The 16,154-nt window shown below is 42.3% G+C and overlaps 1 protein-coding gene across 1 annotated transcript in view; it reads left to right on the top strand.

The window, feature by feature from the left end:
• APAF1 (apoptotic peptidase activating factor 1) overlaps positions 1-16,154 on the top strand; it is a 98,593-nt gene that overhangs the window by 20,202 nt on the left and 62,237 nt on the right. The window contains exons 6-12 of the mRNA XM_040407012.1: positions 6,107-6,219; positions 7,923-8,054; positions 9,125-9,363; positions 12,520-12,687; positions 12,771-12,902; positions 14,422-14,535; positions 14,750-14,934. Of these exons, the coding sequence (XP_040262946.1) occupies positions 6,107-6,219; positions 7,923-8,054; positions 9,125-9,363; positions 12,520-12,687; positions 12,771-12,902; positions 14,422-14,535; positions 14,750-14,934 (1,083 nt within the window). The remainder of the gene's footprint in view (positions 1-6,106; positions 6,220-7,922; positions 8,055-9,124; positions 9,364-12,519; positions 12,688-12,770; positions 12,903-14,421; positions 14,536-14,749; positions 14,935-16,154) is intronic.

Below are 16,154 nucleotides of genomic sequence, written 5' to 3'. Positions count from 1 at the left end.
TACTTTGAAAAACCTAGAATATGACATATTTTCAGTTGTTTCACACTTGTTTGTTATGTATATAATTCCACATGTGTTAATTCATAGTTTTGATGCCTTCAGTGTGAATCTACAATTTTCATAGTCATGAAAATAAAGAAAACTCTTTAAATGAGAAGGTGTGTCCAAACTTTTGGTCTGTACTGTACCTTGTAATTGTCGTAGAGAGTTTATAGATGGATGGATACCACTTAGTGTGAATACAGTCTGAGGGGAGGTTCACGAGATGTTCCACACCTTGTGAAACTTTTTTGGGCATTGTCTATTCTTAAACACAATTCTCTCATATGGAATGATAGTACAGTATTAACTAAATGACACCACTGGGACAAAGTTGGAGGACATCTGTCCAACCATCTAAACGACGCTGCTTTGCATGAGAGGAACAAGGTTTCACGTACTATATTCGCTTATGATGTTGCCATTGTTCCTCATTCAAGAATCCCAGCAAGCAAACACTAGAAGTTGTAGGCACTGTTTACTCAACCACTGCTCTCAATAAGGTCCATCACTGCAGCCCAAAATGACTGCAGTTCAGTAGAAGACCACATTAAGTGTAAGAATTCAGCATCTGGATGACACTGTGAGGAAGGGGATGTACCCATCTTGATTAGCCTGAGGGGGTTTAGATAACACTGATGTTTATATGTGTGTGTATGTTTTTTATTTTTCCTCACCACACTCCAATATCCATAACTTTTTTCTTATTTTTCCATTCACATAGCCATCTGATGGCTTATTTTTTGCAGGACGAAATGCATTTTTAATGGCACCATTTAATGTGCCATGTCTTGTCTTGGAAAACGGGAAATAATTCTTTGCGGGGTAAAAATTTTTTTAAAAAAAAATACAATAACTTTTTGGGGTTTTTGACATTACAGCGTTCATTGTGCATTAAAAATGACATGACATCGGATTATTATGATTACTGCGATACCAAATTTAAATATTTTTAATTTTGCCGTTTCTTAATTACCGCTGTATTTTTACTTCATAGGGGCAGTCGCACGTCAGTGCTGACTGCCTCTAATATGTCCAGGGCGCATTACAGCCGACACATTGCGCCACCAATGAGGGGTGAAGAGAGGAGTAGGGGAGGGGCTGTGGCCGCTGCGCCAACAATGAGAATTACCCTCAATACAAACATAGACTGCGAGTGCTGGCCGTATCACATACCCGGCACCCGGTCTCAATGACAGCGGCACCTGAGGGGTTAATTGGCGCGGTTCGCGGGATCGTGGCACCCGCAGTCTATATTTGTATTAAGGGGTTAATTAAATTCATTGGTGGCGCAGTGCGCCCCCCAACCATCCAGTATTAGAATCATTGGTGGCCACAGGGTCCCCTCCCCCCCCCTCTTCATTGGTGGTGCAGTGGCAGTGGCAGGTTCTGATCGGAGCCCCAGCAGTGAAATTGCGGGGCTCCGATCGGTTACCATGGCAGCCAGGATGCTCCTGAAGCCTTGGCTGCTTTTATTCTAGCCCCATAAGGGGGCTAATAGTTATTAAATAAAGAGTAACAAAAAAAAAAAAACACCAAAATATTACAATTTTAAATCTTCTCCTTTCCCAATTTTACATATAAAAATGTATAAACAATAAAAAAAAAAACATATTATGTATTACCACGTCCAAAAATGTACAAACTATAAAAGTATTGAAAAATATCTTCTATTAGGGAACGCTGTAAGAATTTTTTTTTTTTAAACGCACGCAGTTTGCCATTTTATTTTATTTTTTTGTCACCTTGTCCCCTCAACAACAGGATAGGACTAATCTATTATGTGCCGGACGTTCCATAAAATGGAGAATGCATGCGGCTTTTTAAAAAAATTCTAAATAAGCATTTATCGCGATAAATTTCTTAATATCCTTATCGTGGGAATATTTTTGATATCACTCACCCCTATGTGAGGTGCATAGAAGTCTAAATTGTTAAAACCATGTGCCTCACTTTAATGGTAACCCCAACATGTACCTCACATTAACCCCATATAGCCCATTATGTGAGGAGGGGAATTAATACTTTAGCAAAAAAAACAAAAACAAAAAATACACATTAACCTAAGGAGGTTAACCCCTTCCCGACATATGACCTAATAGTACGTCATGGTGTGTCAGGTGCGTTCCTGCATTTTGACGTACTATTACATCATGGTGATCGGGTGAGCACCGGAGCGGTGCGTGCCCGATCACTGCAGGGGTCCGGCAGTCCCTGGTAGCCGGGCCCCTGCTGTATCTGCCGGCATCGATGTACAAGCCGCTGCCGGCGGATTAGCCCCTTCTATGCCGCGATCAGCGCTGACTGCGGCATAGAGGGGATTTGCGGCGGGTGAAGGAGCCCATCGAGTCCCCGCGCTGCTGTGGCGGGGACCCGATGGGTGAGAAGGCAGCCCGATGCCGTGCAGAGGCTGCCCAATGCCTTGCATGGCATCGGGACTTGCCTTCTACGGTTGCCCAGGAGATCCAGCCTCAAGCTGGGTCTCCTAGGCAACCTGTTAGTGTATTGAGTCATACACTAACAGGCAATGCATTACAATACAGATGTATTGTAATGCATTGCAGAGGGGATCAGACCCCCAAAAGTAATGTCCCAGAGTGGGACAGAAATAAAGTAAAAAAAAAAAAAGAGTTTTAATTAAAAAAAAAAAACATTTAAAGTAAAGAAAAAACAGCCCCTTTCCACTGATTTTATATAAAAAAAATTGAAAAAAAGAAAAAGCGAACACACACACATTACGTATAGCCACGTTCGTAACGACCGGCTCTATAAATATATCACATGATCCACACCGTCCTATAAACACCGTAAAAGAAATAACATATAAACTGTTTAAAAAAAAAAGCTATTTTTGTCACCTTACATCACAAAAATTGCAACACCAAGCGATCAAAAAGGCATATGCACCCCAAAATGGTACCAATAAAACCGTCACCTCATCCTGCAAAAAAAGAGCTTCTATATAAGACAATCGCCCAAAAAATAAAGAAATTATAGCTCTCAGAACATGGAGACACTAAAACATAATTTTTTTGTTCCAAAAATGCAATTACTCTGTTAAAGTGAAATAAATAAAAAAAAGTATACATATTAGATATCGCCGTGTCAGTAACAATCAGCTCTATAAAAATATCACATGACTTAACCACTCAGGTGTACACAGTATAAATTTTTTTTTAAAAACTGTGCCAAACAAGCTATTTTTGTCACCTTACATCACAAAAAGTGCAACACCAAGCGATCAAAAAGGTGTATGCCCCCCAAAAGGGTACCAATAAAACCGTCACCTCATCCCGCAAAAAAAAGAGCCCCTACATAAGACACCCGCCCAAAAAATTAAAAAACTAGAGCTCTCAGAACATGGAGATACTAAAACATAATTTTTTTTGTTTCAAAAATGCAATTATTGTGTAAAACTTAAATAAATAAGAAAAAGTATACATATTAGGTATTGCCAAGTCCGTAACGATCTGCTCTATAAAAATATAATGTGAACTAACCCCTCAGCTGAACGCTGTAAAAATAAATAAATAAATAAAAACTGTGCCAAAAAAAACAATTTTTTGGTCACGTTGCCTCATAAAGTGTAATAATGAATGATCAAAAAATCATATGAACCTAAAAATGGTACCAATAAAAACATTAACTCTTCCTGCAAAAAATGAGCCCCTGCACAAGACGATTAGCAGAAAATAAAAAAAATATGGCGTTCAGAAAATGGAGACAGAAAAACATTTTTTTTCATAAATGATTTATTATGTAAAACTGAAACAAACAATAAAAGAAAGTAGACATATTTGATATCATTGCGTCTGTAACAACCTGCGCTATAAAAATAGTGCATGATCTAACCTGTCAGATGAACGTTGTAAAAAATAAAAACCGTGCCAAAACAGCCATATTTTGGTTACCTTGCCTCACAAAAAACGTAATATAGAGCGATTTAGATATCATATCTACCCCAAAATAGTACCAATAAAACTGTCACCTTATCCCCTAGTTTCCAAAATGGGGTCACTTTTGGGAGTTTCTACTGTAGGGGTGCATCAGGGGGGCTTCAAATGGGACATGGTGTCTAAAAACCAGTCCAGTAAAATCTGCCTTCCAAAAACCATGCGGCAGTCCTTTTCTTCTGCGCCCTGCCGTGCGCCCTTACGTCAGTTTACGACCACATATGGGGTGTTTCTGTAAACCTCAGAATCAGGGTAATAAATGTTAAGTTTTGTTTGGCTGTTAACCCTCGACGTGTTAATGAAAAAAAAAATGGATTAAAATGGAAAATCTGCCAAAAAAGTGAAATTTAAAAATGTAATCTCCATTTTCCTTTAATTCTTGTGGAACAACTAAAGGGTTAACAAAGTTTGTAAAATCATTTTCGAGTAACTTGAGGGGTGTAGTTTCTACAATGGGGTCATTTATGGGTGGTTTCCACTATGTAAGCCCCACAAAGTGACTTCAGACCTGAACTGGTCCTTAAAAAGTGGGTTTAGGAAATGTTCTTAAAATTTTTTAGAATTTCTTCTAAAATTCTAAGCCTTGTAACGTCCCCAAAAAATAAAATTACATTTACAAAATGATGCCAACATAAAGTAGACATATGGGGAATGTTAAGTAATAAATAGGTATCACTTTCTGTTTTAAAAGCAAAGAAACAGAAATTTAGAAAAGTGCGAATTTTTCAATTTTTTTGTCAATTTGGGATTTTTTCATAAATAAAGGTGAAATATATTGACTCAAATTTATGACTGTCATGAAGTACAATGTGTTACAAGAAAACATTCTTACAATGGATAAATAAGTGTTCCAAAGTTATTACCACATAAAGTGACACATGTCAGATTTGCAAAAAATGGCCTGGGCAGGAAGGTGAAAAATTTTTGGTATCGTGACAACTGTACTCATACAGTTCCCTGCGCATAATGTACAGCTTTGTGCGTAAAATGGGTAGAACAAGAAAATGGGAGACGAGGCACTGGGAATTGTGCAGTGAGTGCATGACGTAGTGGAAGGAATCTGTAAAAACCAGATTGTGGAATATTGTATAAGGCCTGTAACTGCTCGAAAGCCATAGTTACATACCGTAGATATTTAGTACAGTTTAAAAAAGACCAAGTTCAAACAAGGGACAGGCGGTTATGGGAATTTTAGGGGAGAACCAGACTTCTACACATCTAGGTAGCATTAATGTTATTTACTTCGAAGAATTTTTAAAACCGTCCACTAATCCTGCTGTTGCCACATCCGGAAGTAGACTATTCCACAGAGTAATTTTGTGGATAGAGCTGAAACTAAAGTGTCCACTTTCCCTGATTATGAAAAATGACAAAAGTGATGCAGAATACTTGAAATATTTTTAGACCCCCCCCCCCCCCCCCCCAACAAGTTGACACTACAGTCAGTTACATGAAAATGTAAATTTAAAGGGGTGGACCAGCATATTGGTGGCATAGCCATAAATTCGCATCCCAGCACCCTCACCAATCAGCTGTTTGCAGTAGCCTCATATTCCAGGAGGTAAGTAGTGTATTGCGCAGGAAGACGTTCTCTGCAGCTGCCGTTGTTCAGTGGGGGTGCCAGGTGTTGGACCCCACACCAGTCTCATTTTGATGGTCATCATCCGGAAAACACTTTAATGTTAATTGATGTGCCAAAATGTACAGGAATATTCTTGTTGCCCACACATTAAATGGCTATAGGGAACAGCTGATCAGTGGAGTGCCAGATGTTAGACCCCACAATCTGATATCGATGACTTGTCCTGAGGAAATGTCTTCAATATCATTACAGTGCACAACCCCTTTAATTAAAGAGTGAAAAGAGCTGGGCCTACCTGTACTACAGAACATTTTGTTTTCCACTGCTGCTTGTTCGCTTTGAATGTATATAATGTCCAATTACTCATTTGTCTTGGGTCACCCTTTTACCTACTGTATATATGTGCAGTGTCCCCCTGCACCCATGCTGTACTAGTCTGTATTGATGAACAGTAAAAAAGACCATATACAATATATTCTATTGTTATTTTGCACAATGTTGTTCCAGTTTAAGATTAATCTTATTATTTTAGGTGTCTCCTAATTTTGGATGACGTTTGGGATTCCTGGGTGTTGAAGGCATTTGACATCCAGTGCCGTGTTCTCATAACAAGTAGAGACAGAAGTGTGATTGACACCGTGTCCGGTATGTCTTCTGCAAAAATGTCAAATTTCAGATTGTCACTATGTTGTTATAGTTTTTCTGAATGCTACATCTGTAGGCAAAAATTACGGTGTTTCTGTGTTTTATAGATGTGACCACAGCAGGAAGTCACACCAATTTGCATTGCAAAAAGTGCTTTAGAAACACATGTAAAAATGTGCCAGTCATGCTGGGATTGGTCCCATTGGTGACATTTGTGGATATGCCATGAATGATATGATATGCCACCTCTTGGACCTCCTCCTGTCTCGAAATATGGTATCTGTGGATATGCTGTCCCAAATAGGAATACACATAAATAAAGGTGGCAGGACTGGTTGACCATTTATTGTGTATGGAGGCCTCCCAACTCTCCCCTGACAGCAGATGTCCAGGGAGATAAGGATTGGGCTGTAAGACTTCAGCTACCTGATCCTTTTGTTGTCTGGGAGAGAAGTGCTGCCAGAGGTGTCTGGTAATGGTTTCTCACGTCTTCCCCTTCAGAACGCATGCATGCTAGGTCGAGTGCGCATGTGTATGGAGGAGTTGTTAGCTAAACGGGCATTTTGCGGACAGCTATCCAATGTGTATTGCCAGCCTTAGGGCTTGTTCACACGACCCACGAAAGCACTCCGTAGTGCTTCCGTAGGGTTCCGTTCCGTATCACATCTCTGGATTTGCGGACCCGTTCAAGTGAATGGGTTCGCATACCTGATGCGGAATGCACACGGCCGTTGCCCCGTGTATTGCGGACCTGCAGTATGCGGGCCGCAATACGGCAACGGACCATATACAGAACCATTTATTTCAATGGGTCCGCAAAAAAACGGAAGGTACTCCATGTGCATTCCGTTTCCGTATGTCTGTATTTCCGTTCCGCAAAGAAATAGAACATGTCCTATTATTGTCCGCATTACGGACAAGGACAGTACTGTTCTATTAGGGGCCAGCTGTTCTGTTCAGCAAAATACGGAATGCACACGGATGTCATCCATATTTTTTGCGGACCGGAAAATAGATACAGTCGTGTGCATGAGGCCTTAGGCTACATGCACACGACGGTATGTGTTTTGCGGTCCGAAAATTGCAGATCTGCAAAAAAAAAACGGATGGCATCCATTTTTTTTTTTTGTGGATCCATTGTAACAATACCTATCCTTGTCTGCAAGAATAGGACATGTTATATTTTTTTTTGCGGGGCTGCGGAACGGACATACAGATGCAGATAGCACACGGTGTGCTGTCCGCATTTTTTGCGAACCCATTGAAATGAATGGGTCCTCATCCAATCCACAAAAAAAAACGAAACAGACATGGAAATAAAATACGTTCGTGTGCATGAGGTCTTAAACAGATCTTCTATGGAAGACTGCAATCATGGTTATTCCCCATGGATTCTGCCAATAGTCATAAATAGGGGCAGGATCACTGTAAGAACGCATCTATAAAAATATTCATCATCTATCTACATGATCATTGCAGGTCCCAACACTGGCCCTCGAGTCCCTTGTGGGAATAGAATAGTGGTGCACATGTGTGACCACTGCCCCATTCATGTCTGTGGGGCTGACTGAAATAGAAGTTTTTTTGTAATTATTAGCAGCCTATACAAGGTAAACCCTTTTCGATCAGAAAGTGAATCATACAATCTACAAATACAGTTTTGCCTTTCATGCACTTTACTTCCTCCTTCTTTCTGTACAAAGGGATGAAGCTATTTGTCCATGTGGACAGTGAACTAGAACACCAGAAGGGCTTAGAAATTCTCTCTCTTTATGTGGACACGAAAGTAGAAAAGCTGCCAGAAGAGGCGCATGATATCATACAACAGTCAAAAGGTAGAGTCCTGGCTTATATCATTTTTTTTTTTTGGTAAATGGATAGTTTAGGGTCCTGTTGCCAAACTTTCAGAGGAGAACTGGCTCATAGCATTGAATTAGTTTCCTAATGCAGGTTAGAACATATGAACTGAGCTCGGAGTGGTTGATATGGTCAAGAAGGCCCTTTTCCTGATGTACAAATTTATCAATTTAGCCCAGTCAGTGGAGGTTAATGCCACTAGAGAGGTTGGCTAACCCCCAACCCCAAATTACCGATGGGTATGTGTGTCCAATAAAGAAAAAAGCCATTCCCTCCTTGACAGCAGTTTTGTTCCAGTCCTGAGGGTTCCATCTCCGCTGCTTTGGTTCTCTGTGTGCGAGATATGTGACTTCCTGTCCATGGTCATCGCTGTTTCTTATTATCTGGTGTGTGTTCTTTCTAGGCCTCAGGGAGACGCAAGTTCCTTCATTCCGGAAGGAACCAGCGGTCTCATCCCCTGCTACCTATCCTAGGGCTCGTCAGTTTTAGCAGGGCTTTAGGTATCCGGTGTATGAGTGTTTCCACCATCAGGATCTGCTCATACTGGCAGGAGTTAGGGAAAAGCCTAGGGATTACTAGGAGGTCACCATCCCTCTTCCTTAGCTTTTGAGGCCTAGATTGTTGTCTTTTCGTTGTGGGGTGTATTTGGTGTTTTTCCTTCCTCTTAACCTGTGACAGGCAATGATGAATTGTAAGAAAGCGGTGGTCATGCAGTCACACTGGAGTTCCACTCAAAGTGTGTGTGCCTGATGGAGACATCTGAATACGGCACTTGAATGTTTGCATTGCCCCCAATGGACCTTGGGGGTCCCAGCAATCATACATTTATCACCTACCCTATGGACAGGCTATACGTGTCCTTTGTCAGGCAAACCCTTTAACTATAGAACGGGCAACAGAAAAAATAGTTTCTTATTTTATAGTTAGTACAGTTACTTTTGCACACATCATTGAATGATACAGTGTCTGACTTGTAATGCGCTGGAATGATTTCAGCTGGTGGCCTTAATTGTGAATTATGTTTTCATAATTCATGTCATTTTTTCAGGCTCGCCTCTCGTAGTGTCATTAATTGGCGCACTGTTACGAGAATTCCCCAGCCGCTGGGCTTTCTACCTCAAACAGCTACAGAGGAAACAGTTCAAAAGAATAAGAAAATCCTCATCGTACGATTATGAAGCACTGGATGAAGCCATGTCTATGAGTGTGGATAGGCTAAAAGACGATGTAAAGGAATACTACAACGATTTCTCCGTTATAGAAAAGGATGTGAAAGTGCCAACTAAGGTGAATGCAGCAAATGGAAAGAACTCCTTCTAGTCACTGCCAGTGTAAGGCTACTTTCACACTTGCGTTTGGTGCGGATCCGTCATGGATTTGCACAGAACGGATCCGCACCGATAATACAACCGCATGCATCCATTCAGAACGGATCCGGTTGTATTATCTGTAACATAGCCAAAACTGATCCGTCTTGAACACCATTGAAAATCAATGGGGGGCGGATCCGTTTTGCATTGTGTCAGTGAAAACGGATCCGTCCCCATTGACTTACATTGTGTTAGGACGGATCAGTTTGCCTTTGCATCGTCAGGCGGACACTATAGAGCTGCAAGCAGCATTTTGGTGTCTGCCTCCAGAGAGGAATGGTGAATGAACGGAGCCAAACTGATGCATTCTGAACGGATCCTTATCCATTCAGAATGCATTAGGGCAACTGATCCGTTTTGGACCGCTTGTGAGAGCCCTGAACGGATCTCACAAACGGAAACCAAAACGCCAGTGTGAAAGTAGCCTATGGGGTTTGTCTGTCACAGCTTGTGTCATTTTTATACTTGCCATTCAATAGGGAAATCTGTAATGGGCTATTAAAGAGGTACCATTTTAAAAAGTGCTAATATATCAATAGGGTATGCCATCACTTTATGATCATGTCCACCTCCAGCACCCCACCGATCCTGAGAATGAAAGGGCTGCAGAGCTGTTTTTTCCCTCCATGGTGGCGCTCCTGGCCACCTGGCTGAACCCATATAATACTGATATACCATGGAAGTACCCCTTGACTCTGCTTACATCATGCTCAATACAGTCATGCATTAATAAGCCCTTTACATCTGCTTTGTCTTCGGGAACGTTAATGTATACCTGTACTTATAACAAACGTTTGATATGTCTTAGTGACTAGTGACACATCAAAGGTTTTGATCGGTGGGGTTCCAAGCGCTGTCCCTTTTCACTGCTGAAGATGGGTTCAATAGAAAGTCTATCAGCCTGTCTCCTGTCCCCAGGGCCGGTACAAGGCAGGGGCCGAAGGAGCGGGTGCCCTGGGCGCTACCATTTGCGGACAGGAGGGGGGCGCAGGTGAAGTGCCAGCCACGGCCCCCCCTACATCATGCTGTGCCCCCCCATGTGCCCCCCCAACTAAAATGCCCCCCCCCCCCCCCAAGTGAGCAGCCGCCGCCGGGCACAGGGAGATGAGCGCTTCCATTGCGCTCATCTCCATTGTAAACTGTCTGTGCCAGCGGAGGTGCAGGGGAGGGAGAGGCGTGTCCCTTCCCTTTCCTCTGATAGGCTGCAGGCAGGCACCGAAGTGGAGGAGAGGCCCCGCCCCCTAATTACTCCTGTTTACCTTTCTAAAGCTAAAGGACCTTTGATGATGTCATCACAGGTCCTGTAAGGGAACTGCACAGTGTAAAGTGTAGTTCCCAGGTTAGAACAGTGCATCTGCCAGGACCTGTGATGACATCATCTTCAACATCACAGGTCCTGCAGAATCTAGCAAAGGAACTGCACCAAAAATGGTGTAGTTCCTAGGTTTCAAAGGTACATCTGCCAGGACCTGTGATGACATCATCACAGGTCCTTCAACCCCTAACAGCAAGTATTAAAAGTTCACAAGCAGCTCTGTATTGATCCATACAGACTGGAATGGAGAGGTAAGAGGAGGTCCTCCACTTTTCATCATTTACCCCCCCCCCCCCCCTCCATGCCCTGTTTTTACTCATTGCTCACTCATGTATACTACTTCAGACAGTTACCACTACCTCATGTACCTCACAGTGACTATAATGCATAACTGACCACATATTTCTATAAACACTGCATCTACAGTATTATACCTTCTATGAGTCACATCAATACACTGCTCTGTATATATATATATATATATATATATATATATATATACACACACATACATGCACACACACTGCATATATTACACAGTATTATACATGCAATATGTACAGATATATAGTATATACCGCAGTGCACTGATATGTGAGGTATGAGGTATAATAGATGCTGTGTGTACAGATATCAGTACACTTCTGTATATACTATATATGTGAGGTACGAGGTATAATAGATGCAGTGTGTACAGATATATAGTATATACAGCAGTGTACTGATATGTGAGGTACGAGGTGTCAATACACTGCTGTATTTACTATATACCTGTACACACTGCATCTATTATACCTCGTACCTCACATTACACTACTGTATATACTGTATACACTGCATATATTATACCCCGTACCTCACATATCAGTACACTGCTGTATATACTATATACCTGTACACACTGCATCTATTATACCCTGTACCTCACATATCAGAACACTAGGGAATATACTATATACCTGTACACACTGCATCTATTATACCGCGTACCTCACATAACTGTACACTGCTGTATATAATATACATCTGCATCTATTATACCTCTTTTGTGTGCCAGGGCTGTTTTGTAATCCCATTCCGGCCCTGATGGCATAAATTATAAAACGCAGCAGCAAGAATAGTTCATGGAACAAAGGGAGGGGCTATAAAAGGGGAATGGGGGCCCAATTTAGATTCCTGCTATGGGGCCCAGTGATTTTTATGTACGCCCCTGGCTGCAGGCACTAGGCCGGCAGCCTATCAGAGGCCGGCGCAATGACGTCATCGTGCCGCCTGAGCCTTACATTACAGCGTGGGACACAGGAAGAGGCTGCATCGCATCGCTGACACTTAGGTAAGTATAAGTGTTTTTTTTTTGTTTTTTTTTACAATAGTGTTACTGGCACATGATGATGGGGGGGACTTTATACTGGCACATGATGATGGGGGGGAACTTTATAGTGTCTGTGACTTTCAAAGTCCCACAGTCCTTTGTTCTATTGCTTTAAGTATATTCTTGTTTTGAAACATTGATTCTTTCTTAAAAACGGGGGGGGGGGGGGCGCAGTTTGCCATCTTCGCCCTGGGCACCAAATGTCCTTGTCCCAGCCCTGCCTGTCCCTCTCCTGCAGCATGGAGAGACAGTGTTGTGTTATGTCCCTCTTTCTCCGCTTTGAGGTATCACTCTGACATATTAAAAGTTTATCTAAAGTACAGGTACTGTTTAAGTGTAGCCAATGTTATGAGATACAAATGCTAACCTCCCATACCTTTCTTTAGGTTCTGTGTATCCTATGGGACATGGAGAGCGAGGACGTGGAGGACATGCTTCAGGAGTTTGTCAACAAGTCACTGTTGTACTGTGATCGCAATGGAAAGTCATTTCTGTATTATTTGCATGATCTCCAACTGGATTTTCTGACCGAGCGAAACCGTGCACAACTGCCTGTATGAACTCCTATATGTATACAGTATGGAAATCTATATAAACCACTAAAGACCGTGTGTAACTGTGCTTGTTACTGTTTCAGGCTCTTCACGCCAAGCTTGTCAGTCAGTATCGCAAGCGCTACTTACACGGGCTACCTACCGTGGACCAAGAGGATTATGCATACTGGTACCATTATCTAGCGTACCATATGGCACAGGCCAACATGCACCAAGTAGGTAGATTTGCATGAGCTTGCTACTTAACTGAACATACTGTATGTGCCTACTGCAATAATGATGTGCTTGTGGTTTAATGGGGTCTCCCACATGGTTGTCTAAATGACCAAAGGGGCTCATATGCACACAAATGTGTCTGTCTATGGTATCCACACTACAGGCTGGAAGGCCCTCTAAGATAAAGGAGTTGTCGCAAGAATAAGTATTGATTTACTTTCTTAGATCACACCAAATATCTCACAATTTCAACAGGAATATTTAATCTAAATAAAAATGTCATTTAAAAACTTGTAGATCTTGCTGTTACAAACGTGTTCCTTGCATTCCCTCTCGGAGCATGTAGTCCGCTTAATGTGTCCAGTGCTAGTGAGAAGCCACTTCTAGTCTGCACATACGCAGGAATAAGCTTGCTGCCCCTGTACAAGAGGAAAAGGACAATGAACTCAGCTTGTGAACTGAGCATGTGTGACCACGAGGTGGACATTGTATGGGATGCCAGGACAACTATATAACAACAGTATCTACACACAGGAGCATTTTTAAGGGTTCCTGTTTTAAAAATTGAAACACCCCTTTAATCTGCTTACATGTTAGATCTAAGAGAGAAATCTAATGATTACTTGTGGGACAAGTCCTTTAAAAGAGAACCTGTCATCAACTTTATGCTGACCTCACTGAGGGCAGTATAAAATAGTGACAGACGCACTGATTTCAGCGGTGTGTCACTGATGAGCTAAAAGTAAGAGGTTGCCGAGAACCAGCATCATAATCATTACAACCCAGGCCTTGAAAAGAGTCAGATCTACCTGAGAAGAGTCATGGTTATTCCTAATCTCCTGCTCTCCCGCCCACCTGCTGATGATTAACAGTCTTCTTACTTTTCTCCCTGGAAGAGAACTTCCAATAATCAGCAAATGGGCGGGGAGAGCATGAATAAGGGCCCTATTACACTGGCAGACAGAGCAGACGATTGTCAGGAGGGAAGCGTTCCCTCCCGTCAATTGCCTGCTCGCTAGAGGAGGAGACTGCCGCTACTAGGCTACTTTCACATGTGCATTTTGCTGTATGGTTTTGAGATCCGCCACAGGATCTCAAAACTGCTGCAAAACGCTTCAGTTTTCTCCCCATCTCTAGGAGCAATGGGGGCATTGCCATTGCAGAGAGCTGAGCTCATTGCTCCTAGAGGTTTGCATATATTAAAACTTCCATTTTCTCAGCAATGCGGGCAGATATGAAGATGGAACCAACACAGATGTCTTCAGCTGCCAAGTGCACATGTAGCAGGTCTGCCAGTGTCATAGGTACAGAACTGCTGACAGATGCCCTTCAACACCATTTCAGATTCTGAGATTTGGGTAGTGACTTTAGGAGTATGCTGCCCTTGTTTCATGGAAGTTCTAGTTTACATCTGCGCACTACACATTGCTAACAAAGTTGTTTTGGGGTGAAAATAACTTTTTTTGAGTGTATATTTTCTGCATCTAGTGATAATTTGTTTTTGTCATCACTCTACAGGAACTTTGCTCCCTGCTGTTTTCATTTGATTGGTTAAAATCGAAGACGAGATTATTTGGGCCTGCTCACCTCATTCATGAGTTTGTGATTTACCGGGACATTCTCGATAAACAGGTAATTCCTTTCATGTATTGGAAGGGTAGCCGTACCTAAAGCGTTACAAAAACTTGATATAGCATTGTGGGCTACATGTCAATGGTGTGACCAGCTACATCCAGAACTGAAATCAAAATCTAGATAACAGGTCGGCTTTTGTTTTAATTCAGGCCGAAATCTTAATTTGATGGTTTCTTAAATTGATCCTCTGTTTTTATGGGAACATTTACAGGACAGTAAAGCACGTGAAGATTTTCAAGAGTTTTTGTCTGTAAACGGTCATCTCCTGGGGCAGAATTCTCATATAAACATGGTCCAGTTGGGGCTTTCTCAGCCAAATGAGTCTGCAGTGTATAAACATGCTATTCAACATGTCAAAGAAGAACTTCAGCAAGGAGCACTCTATGTCAACTGGATGTGAGTAATGCATTTACCTAACATAGCAATGAAATCTCAGTAGAGATAGATAAATGTAGCTGATTCCTGCATGTCTCTACGTATAATAATCACCACATGATGACTTTGACCTGTGCTGATGCTTGTCATGGATACTAGTTACTACTACTAAGTTCTAGCTATGGTTTTTGGGCTATTTATTCTCTTAGAAGGTATTTAAAGGGGTGGTCCGGTTTTTCAGTGGGAAGGAGCAGCAGTAGTTACACTGCATGGCCGCTGCAATGTCAATGGCAGTGCTCCTATGAGAGCTGTAGTCTCTTAAAGGGGTTGTCAAGGTTCAGAGCTGAACCCGGACATAACCCCATTTTCACCCAGGCAGCCCCCCTGACTTAAACATCGGAGCAGTTCAAATCGCGCAGGGCAAAGGCATTTTTTGGAGATCCGGTGACGTAACGGGCTCTCTATGGGGCTGCCAGGAAGCCCGGTGACGTCACCGGCACTGATGGGCGGGATTTAGTGCTGCCCTAGCCAGTAAAACGGCTAGGGCAGTGCTAAAGCCCGCCCATCAGAGCCGGTGACATCACCGAACATTGCCGTGCGGAAGCTTCCGCCTAGCAGTGTGTGATTGTAAACAAGAGCCCGTGCCCTGCGTGATTTAGCGCAGGGTAAGGGAGCGTATCGGAGCATGAGATGCTCCGATGCTAGCCTCAGGGGGGGCTGCCTGGGTGAAAATAAGCGTATGTCCGGGTTCAGCTCTGAACCCGGACAACCCCTTTAACACAGCTGATTGGTGGGGTGATAGGAGTCAGATCCGCCTGTCTTATATTGATGACCTATCCTGAGGATAGGTCATCAATATGGGAAACTGGACAACCCCTTTAATGGTCATCACAGACGTCATGGGGAGCATGGCAAAAGTTCGATTAGGCTTCTCCAGGGCTAGAGTCTATTTTGGGTGGAGTTGGCTTCAAAATAAAAATACTACATGGTAATGATGAATACATTGAAAAGCATGATGTTTTACTGTAGTACTGTAGTGTATATGTGCAGTAGGAGCTCCTACTGCACATATATTAGAATGAATGTCCCACTTTTCATTTATGTAACTTTATAAATCATCTGTATAGGGGGTACTGTTTTTCTGACTATAAAAGATTTGAGCGCTAGGGTAGCTGACTACATAGAATTCCACAGGTATGGAAGATGTACTGTATAAATCTCCATGCAGTGACCTCCCTTAA

The sequence above is a fragment of the Bufo bufo genome, chromosome 1 (assembly GCF_905171765.1).
Source record: "Bufo bufo chromosome 1, aBufBuf1.1, whole genome shotgun sequence".
Classification (NCBI taxonomy): Eukaryota; Metazoa; Chordata; class Amphibia; order Anura; family Bufonidae; genus Bufo; species Bufo bufo.
This window is presented reverse-complemented; position numbering and strand designations above follow the sequence as displayed.